We start from the raw sequence: 27,617 nt of genomic DNA, 5'->3' as shown, positions 1-27,617 counted from the left end.
ATTCAGTGAACTTCAGTGTCTCTCTAGAAGATATTGTAGAGATAAGGAGCTACAGTGAGACTTGTTACAGTTTTATATACTTAGGATAATAGCAAATATATTATTAATGTCAAAAGCATGGCATATCAAAGCAGGAATGTGAGGTGACAGAGAACCAAAACTATTTCATATCAGAGAAAATCCAGTCAGTACAATCACAACATAGAAAAGATGGATCATATGGACACTAGAAACTGAGAATCAGGAGTTTTATTTATATTATCATTATAATATATAAGAGAATAAATACATTAAATGATATTATTTTGTATCAATGACACGCATTATAGGAAATATATCGTAGGAAAACTTGATTTGGGTTATAGTTTGTTCTTCTTATATGTATAAATTCACAGGTAACAATGCCTCTGAAGCTACATGAGATATGAAAGAAGGGACCCCCAAGGGTCCTTGAGGCTGTACACTTTTACACAGTGTAAATATGTAGCCTACTAGGCCCTGGCCTTGAAATTAAAATAAGGATTGGGATTTTAAAATCACTGATTTACAAGCCACTTTTTTTTTTATTTACTGCTTTTGAAATTATTTATTTGTGCAACAAATGGGATATAATCATTCCATTATTATGTATATGAATACAAGGGCAAATCAAGTGAGACATAGGCTACACTATCTTACTGTATGAACTATAGTGTATGGAAAAACTATTCAAGGTGGTGCTATTCAAAGGTGGTGATGGTGATGACATCAGTCCTGCTGGTGCTTCAGGAGAAGCATGTGCAGAGCAGCTGGCAGAAGGTACAGAATCATTTCTACAGTAGAGCAACAACATGCAACAAGTTGCAGACATATGAACACCACCAGGCACTGCCATTTGACATAAATGGCTCTCATTTGTAATAATAGCTGTCTTGGCACTACAGCATTATTCTATTAAGCGCTAGTGTTGTTGAATTTTGCTATCTGTTGCTGACTTGCTGTTATGTATCCCAGCCCAAACATGAAAGCTATGTATTCCAACCTTAGATTTGGGTTGGGGTTCATTAGTATTCCCCGGTATGATAATTAGAGCCTATATAAAATATCAGTCAATATTATGTGATTGCTTATTAGGAACTATGCTCTCGGACTGTATTATACATTGCATATATGTGTCTGTCAGTGCGTGCGTGCATGTGTTCTGTGAACATGTGTTCGAAGGCTGTCCCCTCATAGCTGATTAATTGTTTGATTTGGACTTAGTTGTCTTTGTTTATTAGGTTATATTGTAGGCTACACATAAAAAATATGTGCCAATGAGGCAGTTGATATTCTACATGACATGACTTTTTATGTATAGCTGTAACCTTGGCACTACTTATTATGTAAAACCTTTATTCTCTTCTATTAAGTGTGTTAGGGGATTTTGCTGAGGATTGTTGTGTTACTGTATTTACCAGCCCAAACATAAAAGTTACTGTATATTCCAACCTTAGATTGTACAATAGGTCCCATATGTGGACTTCTATTTGGAATGCACTATGTGTGTGTGTGTGTGTGTGTGTGTGTGTGTGTGTGTGTGTGTGTGTGCGTGCGTGCGTGTGCGTGTGCGCGTACCTGCGTGCGTGCATGTGTGCATGCGTGCCCATGCATGTAGGTGTGGGTGTGAACATGCGTGTGTGGGCAAGGCCAGGGTGGCCTGGTTACATGACTGACTCCTGGCCTGAAAAAGTCTCCCAGTCCGGCCCTGGAGTACGCCGAATGAGCTGTATTGAGTCCCCATCTACTTCAGTTGTTTAGGAGAACGCTGCAACGCTGTTTCAATGTGAAGCTCCAGAAATGTTTTGTGGACTGCAAAACTTCACCTGACTTTCCATTAGCAGGAGGGTGAGAGGATAATGACTGAATCTTTGGGTGCATTTGTCTCATAAGTCTCCCTGTAGGAGTTGAGAAAATTATCCTACTTCATCAGCTAAATAAACTAATAAGATGTTCTCGCATTAGCTGGAAAATGCAACGTCACAAAGCTGAAAACAGACTGTTTTTCTAAGCTTGTGAAAAGTTTATGTTTTGCAGACACTTAGCTCTCACAGGACAGTGATGCTACAAATATTTGATGATCTGACAGAATTTGATGTATTGCTGTAGATTAAACTCCCCAACAGTGTATAAAATAGTTAAATTGAGTCACTATTTTAGTTACTTTTGATACTTTAAGAAGATTTTGCTGATATTACTAACTTTTACTTATGTAAGGTTTATATTGTTCTTACTGCTTTTTTTAAAATTACATATGTTTTATATCTTCTACTTATTTGTTATTACTGTTTTAATTGATGCTTTCTATTTTTGCTATTACCCTTGCTGCTGTAGTGATGTTTATCTTATCTCATCTCATCTTATCTTATCTTATCTTATCTTATCTTATCTTATCTTATCTCATCTCATCTTGTCTTGTCTTGTCTTGTCTTGTCTTGTCTAGTCTTATCTTATTTAATAGTAAAACTTGCATGATTTTTGATCCCTAAGTAAACGTTGCTGATATTACTAACATACTTTTACTTAGGTAAGGTTTTGAATGCATGACTTTTACTTGTAGCCAAGTATTTTTACAGTGTTGTATGAGTCATAAACAGTATTGTAAAAAGTACCACAAAAGTCATACTTCAGTAAAACTAAAGATATCGTGTTAAAATATTATTTGACTAAAGGTAACCCACATGAATAGTACTTGAGTAAAAACAGTATCTAATAGGCAATTTCAGCACCTAAATGAGCAATGGTGTAAATATTTTTGGAGTTTTTGTTTCCTATTTATAACATTTATATTGTTCTTACTGCTTTTTATTACTTATATATATATATTTTGCTACCTCTTTGCTGCTGTAATAATGCTATTCACCGTTGTAGGACTAATAAAAGATTATCTTATCTTATCTTATCTTGTTTAATAGTAAAACTTGCATGTTTTCATTTTTGCTACTTTAAGTAAATGTTGCTGATATTACTAACATACTTTTACTTGCTCAAACTACTTCAGTAAAACTAAAGATATTGTGTTAAAATATTATTTTGGTAAAAGTAACCCATATGAATATCTGACATTAAATGTACTGAAGAATAATAGTACAAGTAAAAGTGAAATTATATATTTAAGTACATGTATGTACAGTATATACTGTATACTATGGGTCAATCGATTATTGGCCTTGTGGATGATCAATCTGATTTTCAGCATTTTTGTGTCTATAAAAATTGCTGATAAATAATAAAATAATATAAAAATGTGCTACTTTGGCTCTGACGCAGCATGTCGTCTGCAGAGTAACTAGTAAGTAGTACAAGTATAAAGTAGCAGAAAATGGAAATACTCAAGTAAAGTACAACAACCTCAAATCTGTACTTCAGCACAGTACTTGAGTAAATGTAAATGTACTTAGTTACACTGCATTAATGAATGCTTCTTCCACGTCAGCATACCGACCAATGAGAGCGCACCTCTCAAACTTTAGGTGAAGCAACACGTGTGCTCGCTCCTGATTGGCTGAGAGCAGCGCCAGCTGAACAAAATGTAGACCGCTCTGCTGCTGCTGTTGTCTGTTCAAGAATCAGGTTCAAGTCTCCGGATCTGCTGCTGCTGCTGCTGCTCACAGGTTAGTGGAGACAAACATGCTCAACATACAGCCTTCATGCTCTCACCTGAACGCCAGCGTCGACTGTTTTCTGTGTTATCCACAGAGGTTTGTTGAAAACGTGACGCATTAACGAGCCCTCAGAAAAAAAAAAGCTGCTCTTCGCTTATTGTTGTCTTAAAATAGACCAGAGTCGAGCCACGTTTAATGTCTCCTCCTCCTCATTATATCTCTATTTCTCTTTATCTTATAATGGACGGTACGTTCAGTCATGTGTTGTAATCAGAATACAGTGTGCTCATCTCTTGTATCACAGAGAAAAGCCGCGCATGTATGAAGCCGCTCCTCTGAAATGTAATCAGATATATGGACACGTAGCATCATGGCTGATTAGACACCGTGTGAGTGAATCAACACTTTGTTTTTAAACTTTTTCCTGTCTAATCTCCGTTTAACCTACTTCGTGACTGCGCAGCACGCTGGTTGTGTGTTATTTAAATAATAAGATAAGAAGAGGAACAATGCGACCATTTATCCAAGCGCAAGTCTTGGCATCCACCCGCCATAACAGTTTGTTTCAGCATGTGTCTGACCTGGTAACCTCAAAACCAGTCCGCCTCGGCACACATAAAATGAGGAAGTCAGGTCTGAACTGCACCCTGAGGAGGGCATGGTTGTTTTTCCACTCCATGCATCCACTGCGTTTCCTTTACATTCACCATGAAACTCTACCAGCAAACTATTAAAACTTATATGTAACATCCATCACCAGTGAACATGAGGTTTCTTTTAGGCAAAGTTGCATTACATTATTGTCTATGGTAGTCTAGACTGTTCACATTAATCTGCATTGTGTCCTTAATCAGTTTATACGTGGACACCACAAGGAGATTTCATTGTTTGTTGATTCTGGTCATCTCTCTGGACAAAAGAAGACAAAACAAAAACAATCATTATCTGATTTATGGAGTTATTGGATTATTCAGATTAGAGGTCATGTAAACAGCGTACTGAGATGTGCTTTATCAGATAAAAAACCTTAATCCGGTTCCTTTAGTTCTTTTACATCTGTGCATGTCCAAAAACTAAAAAAAAAAAGCCCTGGATGTTGTGCAGATGTGATCATCCTATACTCTCCGCAGCTACCGAGCTTGTACAACGCTGTTGCTACAAGGGCTGAACAGTTAATCGCAAAATCATCGAAATCGCAAGAACTGCAATTATTTTATAAAGGTAAAATGTGTCACAAAACAATCTTTTAATGAAATGTTGTAGTGCTGCAGAGATGCTCTGGCCTTCTCCAGATGTAATAACACATGTTTGTTTGGCAAAGACCGTGAGAAATGCCACATCATGTAATCATGTAATTCTCTTTCCATACGTGATCTGAGCTTTTCCTTGAGCACCACTCTCTCCCACCAGTCCCTGCACCTAACGCGCATCCAGCAAGTGAGAAAACACATTTTTACGTCATGTACTTGGAAAGAAATCCAACTGATTGATTGAATCATCTAAACCCTTTTTTTCCCATCATCCAAGCTGGATAAGTCAGAATGTGACCCGGTGAGAGGAAAAACATAGTAAAACACCTGGTTTCATTAAAAAGTTGGCACTTTTGTTGCTTACTGATGTAGCAGGAAGCATGCCGGTTTTGAAGCTTCTCAAGTCCCAGTGGTAAGGAACAGACTTTGACACAACACTGGCGCACTCCATCGACTTAATGTCCGTCCGTTCACTCTTGATTACCTCAGTTTCTATCACTCTCTTCTATCAGCAGGGTTGTTTTTTCTTTTACAGTGTAGAAAGCTTCCGCCCTGCTGTTAGTGGCACATGTAACAGGATTTTTATGTACCCAAGCTGGTCTGCTTCTACTTTTTATTGAAGAATTGTATATTTTGGAATGGAGTTTCCTAAACGTTTATACTAATGATTTAAACTGCGAGTTTCATGTCCAGCCAAGCACTGGAGGCGCCCCAACTGTGAGTCGAGTAACAATGTTTATGGGAAAAGTTGATGTGACTTTCACTTCTTTAGCCATGGCCGTCTGAAATGGTTCATCCCACTTGGCAGCGCTGCAGAGAGCCAAAGTCATGACGTCACGTCCGTGCACACCTCTGTTCCACTAGCTTCTGTAACTCACTCAGCATTTATTTTTTCAGCCTCTCTGGAGAAAAATAAAAAAGTGTGTTCCTGGACTCTCCACATTCTAAGAGAAATCGGCGGCCGCTGCAACATGTGCTATTAGATATGGAAACCTTGGATGAGGCCAAGCTGTTTGCCCCTTGTTTGTAGTCTTTATGCCAAGCTACGCTAACCTTCTTCTTAGCTTCATATTTGGCGTACAGAAATAACAGTGGTACTGATGTTATTATAACTCTTGGCAAGAAAGCAAATAAGTAATAGCTAAAATATGGAACTATTCCTTGAAATAATAAACGTGTCAGTACTCTCAGATAGACAAAAACTAGCAGGAATTAAACAGGACATACGTGGAGAGTGAGAGAGAGAGAAGGGGAATATGTAATATGTATTTAACAGTGGTATTCAAGCTTTACTGCGCACATTAGAGAGACAGACAGCCTTTTATCCAAATCAAAGGTTGGACAGTTTTCTGCTGTTTCCTCTTGTAGCAGAGTCAGTCAGGTGGTTATTTGGTGCCCCAACCTGCTCTTAAAAAAAAAAGGACATTGAAGCAGCTCATAACTGAACACTTAAATCAGTCAGCACATCTGGAGACACTCACTCTGATTCCTTGTTGGTGTCAGGGTCCATGAATGGGCTGACAGAGGTGTGTGTTTTGCTGAATAACAATACACTCTTTTAGGGGAGGGGGGTGCAGATCAGAGGTGTTCCTGGTACTGATGTCTGCGTGCTACAGCAAACTTCCTCCAGCAGGAATCTGTGGAATGTAGCTCCAGTGGGTGTTTGTCGTTTTCCTCCCTGTTTAAGATCATTTTTAAAAGACTAGGTAATGCTCTGGTGGGCAGTCACATGAGCAGTTACATTACAGACACGGGGAGGATCGTAAAGCCACCGTGGACACTCAATCATGTGTTTTTGCCCTTGAGTACAGGAGCAGCTTTCATTAGAGCAAACAGAGACATTCTGTGGTTTTGAGATTTGCTCAGTCACTCTGCTGTGGTTATTTGAGAGTACCAGCATCAGCCTGTCTGACTGTTTTGGGGATGATAGCATGTTTACGCCTGAGCCAGCCGACGTTTACACAACAATCAAGGGCAGTTCTGATGTGAGGCCTTTACAGCAGGAATTTTACCTCCGGGCAAAGTCATCCCGCCAGCTTTTCCTCAAGTCACTAACTGACCAAATTGAATTTAAAAGAATCATGTGAAAGGAACAAGTTCACCATCTGCTCCATAAACTGAATGACTGTGGATGACGTCTTTCCCAGATGATTTTTCCAGTGGAATTTCTTCAGATATTTAAAAGAAATCATCCCATTCTGGGAAAATAATAGGAAGTTAAAAAACTCATTCACCCCAGAGTGTGATGATGGAAAGGTGACTTCAAGTCTCGACCCATTTTGCGTATTTAATCTCATCCAGTCATCAATGTAGTCCTGCTTCATACTGCTCATATTGAGCATAATGTCAGTTCAGATGCTCTCTGAGTCATTGTTTTGGTAATTGGTTAATGAGGACAACAGAAATAATAATACTTGCCTGTGTATCAGCTACTTAAAATTACCATCTTTGGGTGAACAATGTATTTGACATTTATTTTGATATCTTAGTTTGGCTTGTCCCCTCCGCTAACATAGAGGAGACGGTGTTTATGAACTATACTGCAGCCAGTCCTCAGAGGGAGATCGTCATGATTTGGCTTCACTTCTGGGGAGCTGTCGTGTCGTCCATCTTTATATACAGTCATTAGTCCATGCACACAAGGACATGATCCATATTCCTGCTGATGGTCTCATGACATTTAGCTGATTGGCAGCTGGTGGTGGCGTGAGGTCGTGTAGCAATTCAACCACAAATGGACCATTTTAGAAAATCGACTTTGCAAATGTCTCATGAGGAAGGAAATGGATTTGACACAGTTTTGAGACTTTTAAGGTGCTTAACATTTGTTCCACTTCCCCCAGTGTGTGTTTGTGACAGTGATTCTGAAAGAAATCCAAAAGGACACCTTTAACCTTGAACATTAGGTTCAAAATGACAGTATATTTCCTTTGACCTGCAGTGTAGAGGTCATGTGTCCTGATGCCTGATTGGTAGCTGTTGACGGGTGTGTGACCTTTGTTCCACTTCACAAATCCCATCCTCCACCCTCCCTACCTCATATATATCTCCTCTGTGTGACCATGTGACGGGGAGTGTGCGATTTCAACAGAGAGGTCGGGACCTGCGGTCTTGAGCGTGGCTGTCTGTGCAAGGTCAGCCTTTGTGTCCTAAAACCAGGGTTAAATGTGACTGGAGGAGGATGGACACGAGTCAGGCCAGAGCAGATGAAAGATGTCACACTGAAGCCACATGTGCCTCAGCAGCCATCCAGCAGCCGCGCAGTGACAGTCGTCACCATACATCTCTGTGACTTGTTTCTTTGTGGCAGTCGGCTTGCCACATTCAGCACATATGTACTGAGAGGGTCTAGGTTGTCCTGTTCCTCTTCCTGTTCCTGCTTTTACAGCTTGTCTTTCGTGTCTGTCAGTTGCCTCGGGGCATCCTCATTCTATATCCGTGTAAACTTATACGCAACTGCTTTTACCCGAGAATATATTGACTCATCCCATTTAGATTACTGCCCTCAGGGCGTGCTCTACTATTTGTAAAACTGTTGAATTATCAATGAGGTCTCGGCAGCTCGAATGAAGCAGATCCAACAACAAGATCCACTAAGTCAATAACGTGAATTTCTGATGTCAACATTTTACATTTTTAGAACAGAATCAATAGTGAACCACTGTGTGCTGCTTCTTTGTTGAATAAAAGTTTGCAGAATTGGAAAGGTTAGACCGCGGCAGCTCGTCATACTGGGATGTGTCTGTTTCCAGGGTCAGGAGTCGTTGTCCTTCCTATTTAGTGATCCATAATCTGTGTATTTTAATGCTGTCGCTTTCACATTATAACTAGATATTTCTACATTATTATGACATTTTCTTGTTACTACAAACCAAACTTGAATGGCAACAGTCCCCTTTAAAACATTTAAATCCGCTAGATCCAAATTTTTGTTTACATCAGCATCAAATTGTACCCACTCAAAGGTACCAGCTACCGAAATGTACCTGTTTTTTTAATCAAGATTCATGCTTCATTCTCTGAGAAATAAACGAAACTGCTGAAAAATGCAACGTTTAAGAAAGTGAGAAATAATAACCGGATCTGTCCTTTCATTTGGATCTGCGCCAGACGTTAATGGGGTCTATTCTGGCCTGAGACCGATCCTCCATCCAAGTTTGTTGGAAATCCTTTCAGTAGTTTTTGTGTAATCATGCTGACAAACCAACAACCATCGTTGTACAAGTTGCTGAGCAGAAGCAGGGACTTTGAGGTAAAACAGACTAAACAGTTATTTTCTTCACCAGAGTTTAACGTGTTGAATGAGTGTGCATTTGTTAGCTTGTTAGAAACTTCAAGATAACTCTCTAGCGAATGTTACACTACCCTGAGTTGTCAGGGTAGTCCTTCAATGTTAAGCATCTTTCTTACTACAGTACCATGTATCAAATAATCCGCAAGTAATCCACAAGTATTTCAGCTGTGCATGACGTATACCAGTTTACGTTCATGTAGCAGCCGAGAGAAAGCTGGTTATGAGATTTGGAGGCCACCATCTTGTCATGATGTGATTAAGTCAAGTTTGTTTAAAGGCTCCATGTGTTAATCCTCCAGTGTTAAGGTTGTTATAATGAGCTTAAATCGTTTGACTTTAACTCTCAACACTAGCTAATCGGGGTCACACTGCTTTTGCTTTCAGACATCTCCACGAACAGGAAATCAAGTGTGACTGACCAACCGTAGTTTTTTTTTTTTTTTTTTTCCTGTTACTTCCTGGCTGCTGTTTGGTTGTTTCAAACCTACAGCTGTGGTCTGATCCCAGGCTGCAGGCTTGATGTTCTGTTATGTGTCAAGTGAACCAGCTGCCCTGAGTCCCCCTCTCCGCCTCTTTCTCCAATGTCTTGCGTGTGCCTGGGTGTGGGGTGACTGGCGAGCTGGCTCTGCCATTGGCTTGTCATCTTCCTAAGGCCAAGTATGGAGAGTAGAGGTGGTGGTGGTGGTGGTGGTGGGGGGGGGACAGTTGGATTACCTTTTGCCTTCAACCGCTCTGAGCCAAGCAGTGACAGTATGACATTTGCTTGCTGTTTGTATTTGACAGGACGACTCAGTGAAGAGTAAAGCTGCTACTGAACCATACTTTCATTATTGCTTAATCTATTAATTACTAAATGTGTTATTTAGTCTGTTAAATGTAAAAAAAAAAAAAAAAGATTGATGGATAATTGTTTTTAGGTACTTAGTAAATTAAAAGCAGGATTTTCTGCTCCTGTCTGTCATATATCAACAAACTGAACATCTTTGGGTTTGGTCAGACAAAACAAGACATTTGAAGACTTCCTCAGGGCCTCTGCAGAGTTGTGATTGGCATTTTTTCACATTTAACGAAAAAAATCATAGGCTAAAGGATTCATCAATTAATCAAAAAAGAAGAAAAAAAATAAAAAATACTGGCAGATTAATCAAAAATGAAAATAATCAATGTAGCTTTTAAATATTTTTGTGGTATATCAAAAAAAGGTTTAAGTCGCCACTGTGTGATTTGATAAATCACTTGGATGATTCATTTTTAAAAACTCATTGGTTATATTTCTGTTGATTAATGAAATGGGCCATATATTTCTGTCAGTTGTCAGAGATACCAGTTAAATGTACAATGTATGACTTCTGTCGCTAAAACAAAATCAAAGATGTGAGTAGCGTGGGTTAATGAGAGTAAATGTTTTAAAGTTGTATTCACGTTTCGTTTAGTCACCTCTGCTGACGTCCTTCTCTCTGACATGTTATCTGGTGTTGTAACACATCGTTACGTGGGGTGAAGTGTCAGTCCTCAACACCGATCCCCTTTCTACCAATAAAAACAAGAGAACATTGTACATTGTTACATCTGCACACGTATCCATTTCTTGCATACCCTTCTTTAACGCAGAAATATCTCTGGGTGTATTTGGCCAAATCAGTGAGCAGGACTGTTTATTGTAAAAGTGGATTTTTGCATCAGTGCGTTTGATTAATTAGTGGTCACTTTCTGATTACTGTATCATTTAAAATCCAGATAATATCCACAAAAGTCTATTTCGCTAGATATGTATGGATATTATTACAGAAAATCACATGTACAGTGATAGGATTTCATCCATAATACCCACCATTATGTTTAAGCGCTGTAACACTCCACAAAGATCCACGTGCGTTTCTTTTGCTACAGTCACAGCTGATTACACTGACTTTGTTCTCAGACTTTTTACTCTGTAGCAAACATGAGCAGGACATCCATATACAAAATGTGCAACATTATATTATACCCAGTTTTTTCCTTTATCTCAGTTGAAAATATAAAAAAAAAAAAGGTCTTAATATCAACAGTGCTTTAATTAACTGGAAATAAATGTATTATCCATCCTAGACTCTAAGGAATCTGCAGATATGGACACATTTGTTTAGTTAGTGTTGGTGCTCTCATACCCCAGATTGTCTGTGATTTGTCAACATATCTATTATGTGGAATACAAAGACCTTCTTGTAATTGGTGTGTAATTCCTCCTTGGACTAGTTTCACCAGTTCGGATGCTCGGCAACAGAAGAATTGCGTGTACTGTGTCCAGATAACGTATGATATGACAATGGTCATTCAGTCTTGGGATAAACATCACTGAAAAATGCTTAAATCACTCAGATCGGTCTGATTGAGCATGCGGCCTCCATGTATTTTAAACTAGTCTTACACGCAGACGTTTCCGCTAGTGTAAAAAATGTCATAATATTGATTACATATTGATTCTGAATTTTAAAGCCTTGTTTTTTAATCTAAAATTTATGCTCTTAATTTTCCTGCGTGGTGTTGAAAATGGTGTTGAATATACATTTTTTTCAAGGAATTGAAGATAAGTTAGAAATTCCAGTAGTGTGACAACACTAGAGTAAACCAAGTAAACCCATAACCTCAAGAAGACCAATTAAAGTAAACTAATAATTTTAGGTTGTTACAATTTAAATGTAATAGTCTACTTTACTTGGTAATTTTGAGGTAATCGGTTTACTCGATTTTTTTTAAAGATCACCATGTCAGATTTTACAGTGTATATTTACATATTTACAGGTTGTTGTGTATTCGTATATTTATATACGAATAAACAACAACCAAAATCTCAGGTTGATTTTCAGACACATCTACTGTACTGTTACTTGTATTGCCCTCCAGTGAGTGGCCAGCCGTGCCTCACGCGTCTGTGTTTCTGTTTGAAAGGGGCGTGTTTCTGCTATTCATAGTTGTGAGAACCTCAGAGGTCTATTAGAGGTCAGTGTGAGTCCTTCTAATAGCTGCAGCAGCACAGGGCCTTCCAAATAACTACAACTCTCCCCGTCTCTGGACACAGTACAGTCTCTACCTTTCTTCATACACAAACTGTGGGACTGTGAGTATAGAGATATTTATTGTTGTGCCTTATTATGTCAGTCAGTGCTGAATTTCTTTTTGCTGTGTTTAAGTGTGTCCGGTTGCTGACATACAAGTGGTGTGATGATTGCTTGTGTTTAATAGTTGTGGCTGATAGTAACACGTGTAAGACTTAGTGGAGCATTTGTGAAGGTTAATGTTCAATATTTAATTATTTTTATTCATTTTCCATGGATGGCAGATGCAATTTAACAGCTTAAATGAATCTTTTGGAGTCTTTGTTTTGATATTTGACTATAAAAATGAATACTATCGTGAATCTGAGTTGATCTTTCTGCACATTTAACAATTTACTTAAGTTGTCATTAAGTGCCAATTAAAGAATATTGGCTTGTTTGGAAGCTTTCCAGTACTTTTGTCCCAGTTGGCACAGGTGCCGAGTCATGGGCTCGGTGTTAATAATAGATGTAGGTGAGAAGTCAATTGTTACCTCCACGGCGGTTGTTCACTTGTTCATTTACGTTCAGGGCTGCTACCACCTGATCTAGAGGTCAAATAAGTTGAACATGACGTACATAAAGCCGCCAAGTCTGATAACGAATGTGAATTGTTAAAAGAGAGAGTTATTAATGAATATGTTTCTATATTTGGATGTAATGATTAAAGGATAATTCCTGGTTAGATGTATCAGCTGCTGAGTTTAAATCGGTCTTTCTCACCACAGGCTCATCTAATTTGCATTTTACATGAACAGTGAATGTTATATTAAAATTTTAGTGGAACCAGCATATATCCAGGACTTTGAAGGTTTCCTCCCAATGAGGTCATTTCTAAATCATCCGGACCAGAAAGCCTCACTTTCCTTCAGAGACGAGGCGTGTAGCGCTCTGTGCAGTCAGTGTGTAGTGTCTGTGTCCTCATATCTCCACAGAGGCTTGTGATCTGAATATGTGTGTGGAGTCATGTTTCCTTCCTGTGTCTTTGTTTCCAAGTGCACAGCTGTTGAGTAGGAGAGCACATCTTCCTTGTGTATACAACACTTGTCGTTCGGCAGCGTATTTCTCAACCGTATGAGTTTATGTTAGAGGTTGGTCTTTGAAAACAGATCACGTCTTCTAGTTTTATGGATTTTAAACATAAAGAGAGCTCAAAGGAAGTGTCTTAAAGATCTTGTTGGACAGAGGACACACTGAATGAAAGGCTGTTTTCTCTTGAACAAACTTTCTTGTTTTTTCAAACAACGCATTACCGCCAGTATTTCTATTTGTGCTCTAAACGATCGAGGATAATGATCATCTTTATATATATCAGTCATCTAATGGCCTAGAGTGTATTGACTGTTTCTAAAGGAAAGCGTAAAACAAGAAAAGCTGAACATACAAAAGATGGCCGACGAAAAGATAAAAATATTTTAAGAGGTGATTTATGACCTATTTATATTCAAGGACATGTTGATGGGATCTTTAAAACTTAGGTTGGGAGGGCCTAATGACATTATGTAAGATTTGTTTCTATTATGTAAAAAGACTTGAGACTTCTCTGAAGTAGCTCTGAAGTGATGGATCATGACTGAATCACAGGGCTGAACACTGCGTGATTCACTGTGGATCTTTCCTTCAAGCTTTATTTTGGTTTTATACGGTGTGTTGATATTACATCAGTGTGCCGGAAGTAAGTACATACCAGTGCTGTATTAGGGTAAAAAAGTGCTTTATGTCAATAGCTTGGCAGTGACCAGAAGGAAAAAAAGTCTTGGATAAGAAATAATGCTTCAAAACAATGTGACTTTTGAACAGGGCACACAATATTTTGATTTTCTACCTAATATAATAATGATAAACAATGAATCAATTTACTTTTCTGTCAAAAGGCTTATCGATTACTCCCCTCGTCACCGCAGCTCTGTTGGACCCCCTGTTTCCTGTCTGTACCTTTTTACTTTCAAACTATCCATTAAGACTCAAATCATTTTTAAAAATAGTAAGGCTGCAGCTAACGAGTCTTTGTCAATTAATCTGTCGATTATATTCCCAATTAATCATTTCATTGTTGGGTCTATAACATGTTGAAAACTCTCAATGAGTGTTTCCTAAAGCCCAAGATGATGTCCTCAAATGTCTTGTTTTGTCCACAACCCAAAGATATTCAGTAAGCTGTCACAGAGGAGTAAAGAAACCAGAAAATATTCACATTTAAGAAGCTGAAATCAGAGAATTTTGATTTCTTCCTTCCCTTCCTCAAACTGATTGATTATCAAAATAGTTGGTGATGAATTTAATATTTGACAGCTACTCGACTATTCCGTCGTAGCAGCTATCTAAAGATTATAGAAGTTCACAATGAGTTAATGTAAAAAAAAAAAAAAAAGGGTTAACAGAGTTTTGCATAGAGTATATTCAGGACTGCATGTATTTGTGAACATGTTGACACAGACAAACAGAATTTGCCTGTCACTCTGAATGGGACTACTGTTCTTACTCTTCCGTTTAAGGGGGGCTGTCATGTTGCTGTGTAATGGTCTGAAACAAGAGACCCATTCATAAAAGAATACCACATCCTGCTGTATCACCCCACTCTGTAGGAACAGCATTATGGACAGTTTCCTTTTGATTGTCAATGGCAATTTACTAATTACTAATAATTACAGAAGAAGAAGAAAAGAAGTGCAGAATAAAGACGAGTAGTTTCCAAATGTAATAATGTTTCCGTCTGTGTTTCCCTGCAGGCTCAGTGCAGAACAGTCATGCAGGCTCAGGAAGTCCTGAGACAGCTGCGGATGCCCGAGCTGGATGATCTTCGGCAGTACGTTCGCAGCCTGCCCACCAACGCGCTCATGGGCATGGGCGCCTTCGCAGCACTCACCACCTACTGGTTCGCCTCCCGGCCGAAAGCCCTCAAAGCACCCTGTGACCTCGGTCTGCAGTCAGTGGAAATACCAGTATGTGATATCTTTCTTTTTCTTAACCATGGTAATATGAAATGTTTTAAATTCATTCATGAAATGGGGAAGAAAAGATTACATATCTGTCTTGGAACTGTAGCAGTTTGTTGGAGGAATAACTGAAGCATGATGCAACTACTGGAGTGCAAAACGAAAGCTGGACAGCAGACCTCATTCAGCAGGAATGCTAATGGGATGCTCTCCAGGGAGTTCTGAAACATCCTCAGTCTTTGTCATATTAAAAGTGCTAAAAGTTCATCTCAGTCGGGTTAAAGTTGGCTGGGCTGGTAAAGCAATCAGTTTAATCATTTCAGTACCCTTTATATGGGTTTATTCGTTGTCATTGATGATTTTATTTATGGTTAATGAGTTGAATTAATGAAGACTGAATGAATTATTTACCAAAGCTAGTTTTTAAGACATTAATAAGAATTGTTTGTGAAAAATCCCCAAAAGCAAAAAGCATTCATACATACTGTATTAACAATTGGTTGCATCTCAATAACTTCTCATAAAGAGTGCCGTTTTAAAAAGAGGAACCTTATTCCCAACATATTGTTTCTATGAAATATTTTTAGACACTCAAGAAGAACCCAGTGGGACAGTCTGACTCAGTGACTGTGTTAAGCAACAATCTGAGGTCCAGCAGAGATGTGTTATTCCTGATAGGGTAGTCATGATGTATGAAGGTAAACTGTGTATGTGACCCAAAGATGCAAATATCTCTCATTATGATAATGTCAGTACACATGAAACTTCAATGTGTACTCTGCAAAGGCTGATACTTGACAATTATTTTTCAAATGAAGAGCCTCAATGTAATTCTGAATGTTATTTTATTGACATATTATTGATCGCTTCATATAAATCACCTTAAACCCAACTTAAACACACACACCCACACACCCAGGAGAAGGGATACAAGTAACTGAGAGGTTCATCTTAACCATCCCCATGTGGTTGTTAAGTGCAACCCATCAAGAAAAGTGGTGAGAAAACGGGGAAAGAAAAAAACAAAGCAATATATTAATACAAATGCGGTCAAATTGAGCCCAGTTTTCGTAAAAGGGACCCCAAAAATCTTCCTATTTATGCTGACATTATAAATGATTTGAACATCAGAGTTTGTGTCCTCCAGTCTTTCATGAAATCGTTTTTTTTGCTCTTACCATGTGCTTCAGTACAGCCGTTTGAATGTGTGAGGGCAGAATTAAAAGAGTCCTCTGAGCATCCAGAGAGAGCCAAGTGTCTGTCAGGAGGGGAGTCCAAAAAAAAAATCTTGACCAGAATGGATAAATTAGTGGACAGTTCCAGAATAAACGCCTGAATGCACCATCATTTGATTTACATTTATCACAGAGGGATAAAACTTTTATAACATGACCTGAGAGTAATGAAAAAGTTGAACCTGTCTGCTGTTTATCGAACAACTGTGAATACAGGAAAGTACAGCCCTCCATATTTTATCAGGCAACGTTGATTTAGATACAGAATCCATAGAGAAGTAATTCACAAATTTGGTGATGAAGTTCTTACTCTCTCTCTTACTCGGATGTTTTTGCCCACAAAATGCCAAAGTTGCATGTTACATAATATAAATCACAAGAAAGCCTTGATTTAAAGTTATCTGCCGTAACATTTTCTGTGTCATAAGACACATTTCAGCTGAAACTACAAATGCTGCTTTGTGTGTGCGATACAAGATCCATGTGTGTATCAAAATATCACAGAGGGAACGCTTTTATCATGAGTAACATGCCACAAAGTACATCCGTGTTCTCCATCCTCTCACAGGATCTGACCGTACTACTCATAACTCCTTCATTTTGATTTTCCCCCCGCTAGGGTGGAGAACGTGCGAGGAGGTCAGTGCTGAACGACAGCAACGAGCCACTCACACACTACTACAACGATGCGCGCACAATGTATGAGGTGTTCCAACGAGGGCTCAGAGTATCAAGTGAGTGTTTGTTCTTGTATCAGATAATCAAACACTCCCTGAAGATTTAACATGACAATCCTTCAAGTGAATGTAATAAAAGCGAGCTTTATTTTTTGTCGCAGGTGATGGACCTTGTCTCGGATCGAGGAAACCAAACCAGCCGTACGAGTGGCAGTCTTATAACGAGGTGAGATCGCAGACATGGAAATCTAATGTTCTACATGTCCACATCGCACAGCTACAAAACTTAATTCAATTTTTTTTTCCCACAGGTGTTAGACAGAGCGGAGCACATCGGTTCTGCTCTCCTTCACAAAGGACACTCTCATACAGGAGACAAGTTCATCGGCATTTTTTCCCAGAACAGACCAGAGGTACAGCAATGTCTTATGTTGCACAATTTTGTTAAGCAAAGATGGTCAGGAATCATTCACTCTTCACTATGTAGTTAAGTGCATTTTAAAGATAGGAAAAAAAGTACATTTAGACGATGATTTAGTGTAGGCCTGTGATCTAGATGATTTAGATGACTGCTGGATGAGAGAAATGATCTGAGTAGTGTCCAAGTTTCGACGCAATTTGATGCACTACACAAGCCTGGTTCTACACCGCTGGATTACCACCCAAATTTCAGTGAGCCCAAACAGATAATCAAATGAATTCAGTGTGATAATCAGGTGCCACTCTACTATAAAGCTCTCAATACAGAATTCCTGATAAGTGAAGCAGATAAATATCATTTCAGAAACAGCCACTGTCTCTCATCCCTCTCTTCCTGCTTTCTCCGTAGATTAAAACAGCTAACTTAAACTATTATTTGTAAAAAAGTTCCAATAAATCCACCAATAAACAGTTTACGTAACTGCAGAAGCAGTTGTGATATTGTGAAAACATTTTGTACGACAAACTTAATAGTAGCGATTATGAAACAGAAAAAGATGAAGAGTAAGAACGAAGGTAGTGTAAACATCAATTAGTAGAGTTGAAAGAAAACTGGATTCAAAAAAGGATAGACTACAGCTGTATCTTAACTCACTACCTTGTTCACTCATTCAGTACTCCCTACTCACTAGGTTTAGTTAAGTGACGGTCTTTGCTGGAGGTCGCTCCCATAATTTGGGCAAGGTATTATGGGGCCAAGGAATAAGGTGGACAGATTAAGATTATTGTTGTTTACTGTACTTGAAGGTATCTTGAAAGTTTATTAGTAAGTGGACCTTGTCGGAGAATAATAGAGGTATTCTTAGCACTTTGCAAAAAATATGTCATTGTATATACATGTTTGTTGCACTAGAGCGATATTGTTAGCATTTCTATCAGAGGTAAAATGATAAAACAATAATCAGTTGTACAGTTAAAAGGCCTGACTTGATTTTGGCAGTCTTGGTAAGTCATTGACCTCAAATACATTTTTCCTGAGTGATGTTGGTCTGTTTTCTCTCTCAGTGGACCATATCAGAGCTGGCCTGTTACACATACTCCATGGTGGCGGTTCCTTTGTACGACACACTCGGCACAGAGGCCATCGGCTACATCATCGACAAAGGTACACGAAAGGGCACCGCACGCCCACCTGCAGGGCTGTCGCAACACTCCAGATCAAGGACACTGATACTGATACAAACGTAAGCGGTTAATTAATTTGGTGCCGTTTGTTTTTCCAGCTGCCATCTCAACTGTGATCTGCGACGTACCCGAAAAGGCCCGGATGATTCTAGACTGTGCGAGCGGAAAAGGGCGAACGATAAAGACGATTTTGCTCATGGAGGCGTTTGACACCGACCTGGTGACCCGAGGACAGGAGTGTGGCATTGACATTTTGAGTTTGAAGGAGTTTGAGGTGAGAATAACACCCACATCTTCTGATCTCTTGTTAATGTCAGGTGTTCCAAATGTTTTTTTTTCTCATTTCTACCACATTTTAATCTTTTTAAATGTATCCGCTGAGCACATTTTCAACCATCAGCAGATGTTGATGAAAATTAGCTGTGCCTCCTGCTGCTGTTCCAGTCACACTGAATTTCAGTCGTACAACTAAATGGAAATTGGGCCCAGAGGGGCTGTGTGTTTAAAGCATGATTATTATCAGCACTTCCTGCAGACACACTATATCTCACCGCACGTTTTGTTGTCTTTCAGGCCTTGGGGAAAGCCAACTACCAGAAACCAGTGGTGAGTAGGAACAGAATGGGAACACTTGACCTGTTGACTATGTGAGAAAAAGCTTTCAATTCTTACCAACAAGGAGAATCATCTTTTCTTCTACGATAACTCATATGTCATCAACAGGAGGAAAATTAGGTTTTGCGCTGAAGTTAAACAAAACATTTTGCACATTTCTAATGCAACAGCAATTCAGGCTTCTTGTGCATTAGTGTTAGATCTGTGATCTGATTACAGCCTCCTAAACCAGAGGACCTCGCCATTATCTGCTTCACATCTGGAACCACAGGTAATCACACAACTCGTTAAAGTTGTCTCAACCTTTTGGAAATGTTTTTTTTGTTTTTTACTTTATGTATAATCATGATAATCTTTTTGCTTTCAGGAAACCCGAAAGGTGCAATTCTAACTCACGGAAATGTAATCTCCAACACTGCAGCTTTCATCAGAATGACAGAGGTAAACAAACACACCAGCTAGAACTGGAAGATGTAAAACTGAAGCATTGAATCTTGAGATTAATGACATTGTTTTATAATGTGTGTTTGATTCTGGTCCTCTTGTTTTTAAGGTGGCTTCTTCTTTGATTTACTCATTAATTTCTCTCTAAACTGAGTCCTCTGACTGTCCTGCTGCTGATATACATAGGAGGGATGATAAAAAAGGTTGATTTTTGTCACCTGATTCATCTTTATTACCGTGCACTCACAGCAATAAGCCTTTCAACCATCAGATAATAGTCTGCCTGTCATTGGGCGCCTATCTGTGTGTGCACTGTTATCATTCTCCCCATCGCAACATGAAACAAAAACAACCTCCTCCAAGCTAGCAAACTACACACTAAAAATAGCAAGTTATTCCAACACTAACCTATTCGCAAACGGTACAAACATTAACAAGCTAGGAGCTTTTACCTTTTTCTTTTGCAGGGATTCAGACATTTTAATGCCAGGGCTCACCTCTCCATGCACAAACAAATTTTCCCCTATTACACTATTTTGCAGGGGCACCGTCGCTGCATCCTGGGTTAAGCAACACCCAAGATGATTGTGATTGTGATTGTGATTTAAAGACATGCAAAAAAATAAATAAATAAATAAATAAATTCCCCTCTATCTCCAGCGCTGAAACAGTGCTTTGGAGATTATCAGAAAGTGAGTCTCAGACTTTTTTCCCCTGTGCGCTGCCTCTCAGGCAACATATAAACTCCCCTATCTTGTTGGGGGAGGCTTTTGGTACCATGTAAGAAGACTACAGATGCCAAACAAGCACTCCCATCTCCATATTTTTTTTTTCCTGTTTAAAAATGTAATTTAATCTGTGTTATTTTACAGTTAATCTCTTCTGAAAAAGACACTAGAACTCAAAGATGAGGAAGGTAGTAAAGGACAGTACTCTGCAGTAAAGAAGCACATGCAATGTTTTCTGGTATTATCTGTCAGGTCACATCTAATTGTACAGCACATTTCATACAATGCTCATTTGTCTTGTGTGTGAAACATTGATTCAACAAAGTAAAACAGAACAAGAGTACATAGAAAGGAAAAGTTTCATACAAATTATTCATCCCCTGCCCAACCACCAACATGAACATACCCACCCACACATCCCCAGAGACAGACAGATAGACAAAGAGATGAAGGCACTAGCGAGCCATGATCTTGAAAGAACAGGTAGGTCTTCAGCTTGCTTTTAAAAGACAGCACACTTGTATTATACCTTCTATCATCAGGCAGTTTGTTCAGAGAGTGGGCCCATAATAACTGAACGCACCTTCACCTGATTTACTTCTGATGATGGGTACAGTTAGGAGACCGGTCTGATGTCCCAGGTCTTTATCAGTTAAACTAAAAGTGATTTTTAGTAGGATTAGTGGATTAAATAGGCAAAAATGTATACATCAAATTTAGATTTTTTTGTTTTACTTATTTTTTTCACCTTTTTTTGACACCTTGAAAAATCTGAATCTCTGTCTGAACAGGTCGATCCTCTTTATATTTTCCTGTCCGTCTTGTTCTGTTACTCCTGTCTTCCTCCCATCTTCACTCCATCTTCCTCCTCCTCCTCCCACCCTTGTGTATATTGTCGTCCAGGGCGTACTGAAACCCACCAGTAAAGATGTGCTCATCTCCTTCCTCCCTTTGGCCCACATGTTTGAGAGGGTGGTGGAGGTACAGTACGCCAATGCTTGACCTGCATTCGTGCATGTGTTTTTTTGTGTGTGTGTCCCGCAGGTACACTGCATGCTGGGCCTCCATGACATTCATGTATCCTATCTCCCCCTAGCTCACATGTTTGAGAGGGTTGTACAGGTATGTGTTGGACTTGTTTACTATTAGGAGTAATGCATAATAATAATTATAAGTGAAGTCTTATTGATTTATTTAAATTGTAGTTTTGAGTCTTAGGTTCTTATTTAAGCAACACGGCAACTGTCTTATAATAAGTAACTTTATAAATGGAAGTATAAAGAAAAATCGTGTCAGAGGTTTTGGACTATTGATGGCACCTGTGCTCTGTTAGGCTTAGTGGCATGTTTTCGTGATTTCCTTTTAACTTTAGCTTCTTCAGCTGTTGGGCTGTGTGTCAAATACTTTTTCTGATTACCAACCGAAATGTATCCGTAGAATCGAGTATCTAAAACTCTACTAAAAGTTTGTTTTTGGCCAGATTCATAATATTGTTCACTTTGTCTTTCAAGGATATATTTTTATTTTATGTCTCAACTCTATTTTATATTGCAATACTTGTACAGCTGCTTTTTGTTAAGACAAAATACTGGTACCTTTTGAGAAGTTTGGTTTAAATTTTTTAAATTAAGTTAATGACATTTTTTATACTCAAAAGTAGAGCATACAAATATAGTAATGTTGCAGTATTGATGCTAAAATGTGAATCAAATGATATCCAGCCCTCTGCAGCTTTAAAGAGTATAAGACTCTGTGTGGTGATATGAAGTGATACCAAAAATGCTATGCATGTGTTGGTGCTTCTCAGCTGTTTTGATGAATTTAAATTCATAAATGTCCACGTAACCTTTGACTTTTAAGTAGCACGACTTGTAACAGCTTCTGAACTTGACAAAATACAGCAATGGGCTTCAGTGAAAAAACATTGGATGTGTGGATATGTAGTGAAATCTTCAGAAGTAACACTGCCCTCTGGTGAACACAATGTCGCACTGATTTATCTTTCCATCAGGGTGTCATCCTCATCCATGGGGCTCGAATTGGCTATTTTCAAGGGGACATTCGACTTTTGATGGATGATTTGAAAGCGCTGCAGCCGACAGTCTTCCCTGTGGTCCCACGCCTCCTCAACCGCATGTTTGATAAGGTCAGACAAAGTATTTATCTAGTTTATCAAATGTTTATGTCCCATCTTATTCACTATTTTCTTGTTACATGATTTGTTCTTTTACTCCGTTCAAGTTCCATTTCCCTGGTCTGCTGCCTCGTTTACTATAAAATGTGGTGATTCTCTGCAGCAGACCAGTGCTAGAGGCTCTTAAAATGAGCTTGTTTAAATTCTCCACAGGTATTTAGTCAAGCCAATACGCCGCTGAAGAGATGGCTGCTCGATTTTGCATTCAGGAGGAAGGAGGCAGAGCTTAAGAGTGGCGTGGTCAGAAAAGACAGCATGTGGGACAAACTCATCTTCAAGAAAGTACAGGTAAACACGACATGCTCTGGAAAGGCATCGTGTTTCTGATCAACTCTACGACTTGAACGCACTTTTTCCGCTTGCTTAATATTTATGTTCTGGTGGAACATTTGCTGTAGTGTATTTTCTCTTTATTGATCTACATAGGATACCATGTTGACTGTCTTCTGTTGAATGCCCAAGACAGATTTCTCCTAAGGCAGACAATAAAGGCTGATCTAATCTAATTTAAACATACGCAGAATGATAACTACCTATTTTTATACTTTTAGATTCTATATTCATACATATGTTTAAGGCACAGTACTTTTCCTGTTATTATAGGTCAGATAAACACCAATCACATGTGCCAAGTTCCTGACGGTAATTTTAATAATTATGATTAGCGTTTTATTATGTATAAGAAACAATGGCCAGTGTTTCAGTTTGACATCGTGTGTCTTCCTGTTTGTTTCACATTCTGCAGGCGAGTCTGGGCGGTCGTGTCCGACTCATGATTACAGGAGCAGCTCCGGTGTCTCCAACCATCTTGACGTTCCTACGAGCTGCACTGGGCTGTCAGGTGAGCCACATCCACACTTTAATGTAACTTATCAATGACTGGGATTGTTTTAATTTCGTGACTGACACTAAAAAAACATGCTCTGCTCCAGTTTTATGAAGGCTATGGTCAGACTGAATGTACAGCTGGATGCACCATGTCAATGCCCGGGGACTGGTCAGCAGGTAAAAGCTACATACATCCACTAACTGTTGCCCTTGATCATTCTGATGTACTACCTCCTGTATTTAAAAATGTTCTTGATTATTTCTTGAAATCATGAGACTGATCTTTGACTATTTTGTGTCTCCAGGTCACGTCGGGCCTCCTCTGCCCTGCAATGCTGTCAAACTGGTGGATGTGGCAGAAATGAACTACCTGGCTGCCAATGGAGAGGGAGAGGTGAGGAGATGCTTCAGTAACAATCAGACACATACAGTGGATGGGAAAATGTATTTATTTGTGTTTTCAGAAACAGGAGATTTAAGCACATATACATTTAATTTATTATTAATATTATTATAAACAAAAACATTACTGAAGACTCTAAAACAACTGTGACTTGATCCTACTTACAAGAATAGTCTGTACAGCCAAAGCCTGATAAATCACATGCCTCAACAGCATACCAAGAACTAGTAAAACACACAAAAAGAGCAACACTGTTGTATTTAGGCTGACGTACTGTAGGGTATTCCTTCATTACAATGAACACAGCCGGAGTAGCTTTTTCTAAACCGGCTCCATGTCAACAATTAATCAATTAGTAGCTTGCTATTAAATTAATTGCCAAGTATTACTATCGATTCATCGATTTAAGAAAAATAAGTCAAAATTCTGATTCCAGCTTCTTAAATGTGAAGATTTTCTGGTTTCTTTACTCCTATTACAGTAGACAACATTTCTTTGGGTTGTTTATAAAACAAAGACATTTGAGGACAAAACACTAATCGGCATTTTTCACCATTTTCTTACAATTTATGGAATCAAAAAATCCAAGATAACCTGATGTTACCGACAGTACCAAAACGTTGTTGTGGACAGTGTGCGGGAGTCTTTTTCTTGATTTTGTTGGCCGTCGGTCTTCTCCTACGCACCTGTCGATCTTAAGGTGTGCAAAAGCTGCACTTTTACAATTTATAGACAAATGACTAGAAAATAATAGACAGATTAATCAATATTTACCATGTTCAATTCTTAGTTTTGAGAATATTTCCCAGCTGTTTGAGCTGGTGGGTACTAGAGGAAAGGTCGGGTAATAACCAAACAGATGTCTGAATTTCAAAGAAATCCAAATAGTAGATTGAGATAATTCAGTCTGTTTTTTAATTTTTTTTTATCTCTTATCATCTCTCCTCCTAGGTGTGTGTCAAAGGACCAAATGTATTCCAGGGATACCTGAAAGATCCTGAGAAAACAGCAGAAGCAATCGACCAGGATGGATGGCTGCACACAGGAGACGTTGGAAAATGGCTTCCTGTAAGCAGAACAGGCTGAAGGGCACTATTGATCTTTAATTGACATTGTGGGTAAATCTATCTAGTGGAATAGAATCGTCTCTTAATTTCAAGGTGTTTCTCTCCTGGTTTATTGCAGAACGGCACCCTGAAGATCACTGACAGAAAAAAGCACATTTTCAAGCTGGCACAAGGAGAATACATCGCCCCCGAGAAAATAGAAAATGTCTATAATCTCAGTGATCCAGTGGCCCAGATATTTGTTCACGGTGACAGCTTACAGGTGAGTAATTAATATGAGACTGCTATAGCAACAATGCTGTTTCGAGTTTGAATTGTGAATTGTTGTGTGGCACTGATCTTCCTGGTATCTATGTTGTATTTTTCAGGCATGCCTGGTGGGGATTGTGGTACCTGATCCAGACTTTTTACCTATTTGGATCAAGAAAAAAGGGATTGACGGATCGTACTCTGAACTGTGCAAAAACAAGGTGAGATTTTTTTTCTATCAGCAGCCCAAACACGCAGCCTCACATGCCATGCATGCTAACATTCTTCTGACTGTTTTTAGGATGTGAAGACTGCCATCCTGGAGGACATCCTGAGGCTTGGCAAGGAAGCAGGACTCAAGTCTTTTGAGCAGGTGATTGTTTGATCTGCTTTTCTCATGTTGCTGGATTTGATCTGGCAACATAAACCTCTTTAAATACAACATATTTGATTCAGGACTAAGTATTTACTTCTCACCAAATTAGAGCTGAAATGATTAGTCGCTTCAACTATTTCAAGAATCAATTATTTTTTTTAAAGGCATTTTTCATGCCACATCTTATAAATAGTAAGAATATCTTGCTTTTTTTTTTTTGAGGCTGCAACTGACAATTATTTTCATGTTTAATCACTGAGTCTATAAAATGTCCAAAGATTTAAAAAAATGCTCATCATAATTTTCTGGACCCCAAAGTGATGTCTTCAAATTGTTTCCTTTGTCTAACCAACAGTCCAAAACCCAAAGACTCTTCATTTGCTCAAAAGCAGCAATTCCCTGCATTTTAGAAGCTGGAACCAGCAAATGTTTTGCATTTTTGCTTGAAAAATTACAATTATTAACAACCAATTTGTTATAGTTGGCAACTAATTGTCTTACGATCAACTAATTTAATTTAATCATTGCTGCTTGCTGGACAAAATTCCAGTGTGAAGACATCACCTTGGGCTTTGCAATTTTCACTATTTTTGGATTCTTTATCATCCAAATAATAGGTAGTTGCAGCCAGACTCAAACATTTATTTTCACTATTTGTTACTCATTCATCTTTTGATTTTTTTCTCTGCAGGTGAGAGATATCACATTACATCCTGAGATGTTTTCTGTCCAGAATGGCCTGCTGACACCCACCCTGAAGGCCAAGAGGACTGAGCTTCGGAACCGCTTCAGAGAGCAAATTGATGAACTCTATGCCAAAATTAAGATCTAAACTGGGATTGAGATGGACTGTAGGGAAAGTGACAATCATGTAGAGTACACAGCCAGAACCAAATAGTTTATTGAGGATGAATTCCCTCCATTTTTCTACCAGTGATGATCTTCACTATCCTGTGGGGATTGCTGTCTCTGTTTTAAGTGTGTATTGTCTTTGCTTCATCTAGAAACTGTACAACTAAATATTCCCAGCTATCATCGGCTAATCAGTTCAGAGTATTGCAGAAAACTTCATTGTGTTACTGAGGAGAAATGTCACTTGCCTATGCCTTAACTGCCTTTAAGCCTGACTACTTCATGGTCAGAAAGGTCCAGCTTCTGAAAATATTTCTGCTAGTTTTTTATTGTTGGGAGCTGCAGGAAAAATCCTAATCATGCTTTTACAATTGTGACAGATATTGAGTATTTATATACCAGACTATTTAATGTTTGGGCTATCTATTTAAGTTGATATTTAATGTAATCATTGAAGCTGTAAATAGTGTATCTGCTGAAAAGTCTATTTGTATGCAGAGTATCGTGTCTGATACTTTGTAGTGCATTCCCATGTTTCTCAATTCAGTAGGCTAAAGGACGGATAAAGCGGTTTTAGTGCACAATTTGGTTGATAGCCTATCGGGAATCTTGTTGCTTGACAGACTTTTTGTGCCTTTTTGTTTTTGTTTCTTTAACACTGCATGGATGTTAGTGAATTTTATTATATTGTACACGGAGTTCCTCTTTTTAGATTTTCAAATTTTAGTGCCACAGGTTGTGGGATAAAGCTGCACCAGGTAATGGTTTATTTTTGTTTTGTTTTTTTAAATCAATTCCACGCCATGTCCACATTTCACTTTAACTTTTCACTGATGGTCCATGAAACCACCGGAGCAGCATTTCAGATGTTCGACACAAAGTTGGGTTGTGAATTCACGTTTTGACTGAATTATAATCTTTAAACACATCTAATCATGTCGAGGCCTCCTTGACTGTTCAAGCCATATTCTTTTTCTTTCAAGTTTTTAAAGACTTTTATGGTATGAGAAGGACAAAGGTGCAGTATTGTGCTGGAGTTATATGTACAGTATCTTATTTGTCAACTGTACCAAATAAAGAATTTTCTTCAAAACTTTTGGGATTTAGTTTTTGTCTTTTATAACTGGAAACATATTTTAATGGATCCCTAGAAGAGCATCCATGAAT

The 27,617-nt window shown here is 38.6% G+C and overlaps 1 protein-coding gene across 3 annotated transcripts; it reads left to right on the top strand.

The window, feature by feature from the left end:
- Window positions 1-3,542: 3,542 nt before the first annotated feature.
- acsl1a (acyl-CoA synthetase long chain family member 1a) lies at window positions 3,543-27,543 on the top strand. Of its 3 annotated transcripts, none has more exons than XM_073466039.1 (21): window positions 3,543-3,632; window positions 14,971-15,183; window positions 17,032-17,146; window positions 17,251-17,315; window positions 17,401-17,502; window positions 18,575-18,674; window positions 18,793-18,968; window positions 19,268-19,300; window positions 19,529-19,580; window positions 19,677-19,750; window positions 21,526-21,603; window positions 22,493-22,627; window positions 22,829-22,963; window positions 23,421-23,516; window positions 23,608-23,680; window positions 23,809-23,897; window positions 24,858-24,974; window positions 25,092-25,235; window positions 25,342-25,443; window positions 25,524-25,595; window positions 26,290-27,543. In XM_073466039.1, the coding sequence occupies exons 2-21, from the start codon at window positions 14,989-14,991 to the stop codon at window positions 26,428-26,430; spliced, it is 2,094 nt and encodes a 697-aa protein (XP_073322140.1). In that variant the 5' UTR covers window positions 3,543-3,632; window positions 14,971-14,988; the 3' UTR covers window positions 26,431-27,543. The 3 variants fall into 3 exon arrangements, with proteins under 3 accessions (XP_073322140.1, XP_073322148.1, XP_073322133.1); XM_073466047.1 differs by lacking the exon at window positions 21,526-21,603 and adding an exon at window positions 21,385-21,462 and having other exon boundaries at window positions 3,587-3,632; window positions 26,290-26,513; XM_073466032.1 differs by lacking the exon at window positions 3,543-3,632 and adding an exon at window positions 12,143-12,264.
- The last annotated feature ends 74 nt before the right edge of the window (window positions 27,544-27,617 follow it).

Source organism: Pagrus major, chromosome 1 (genome assembly GCF_040436345.1).
Source record: "Pagrus major chromosome 1, Pma_NU_1.0".
NCBI lineage: Eukaryota > Metazoa > Chordata > Actinopteri > Spariformes > Sparidae > Pagrus > Pagrus major.
Note: the sequence above shows the minus strand (reverse complement) of the source record. Positions and strands in the feature narration are given on the sequence as shown.

Coding starts and splice junctions, on each gene's coding strand:
- acsl1a (XM_073466039.1), top strand. CDS start 14,989: ATGCAGGCTCAGGAAGTCCTGAGACAGCTGCGGATGCCCGAGCTGGAT. Junction 15,184..17,031: donor TGCAGTCAGTGGAAATACCA/GTATGTGATATC, acceptor TCCCCCCGCTAG/GGTGGAGAACGTGCGAGGAG. Junction 25,236..25,341: donor TTCACGGTGACAGCTTACAG/GTGAGTAATTAA, acceptor TGTATTTTTCAG/GCATGCCTGGTGGGGATTGT.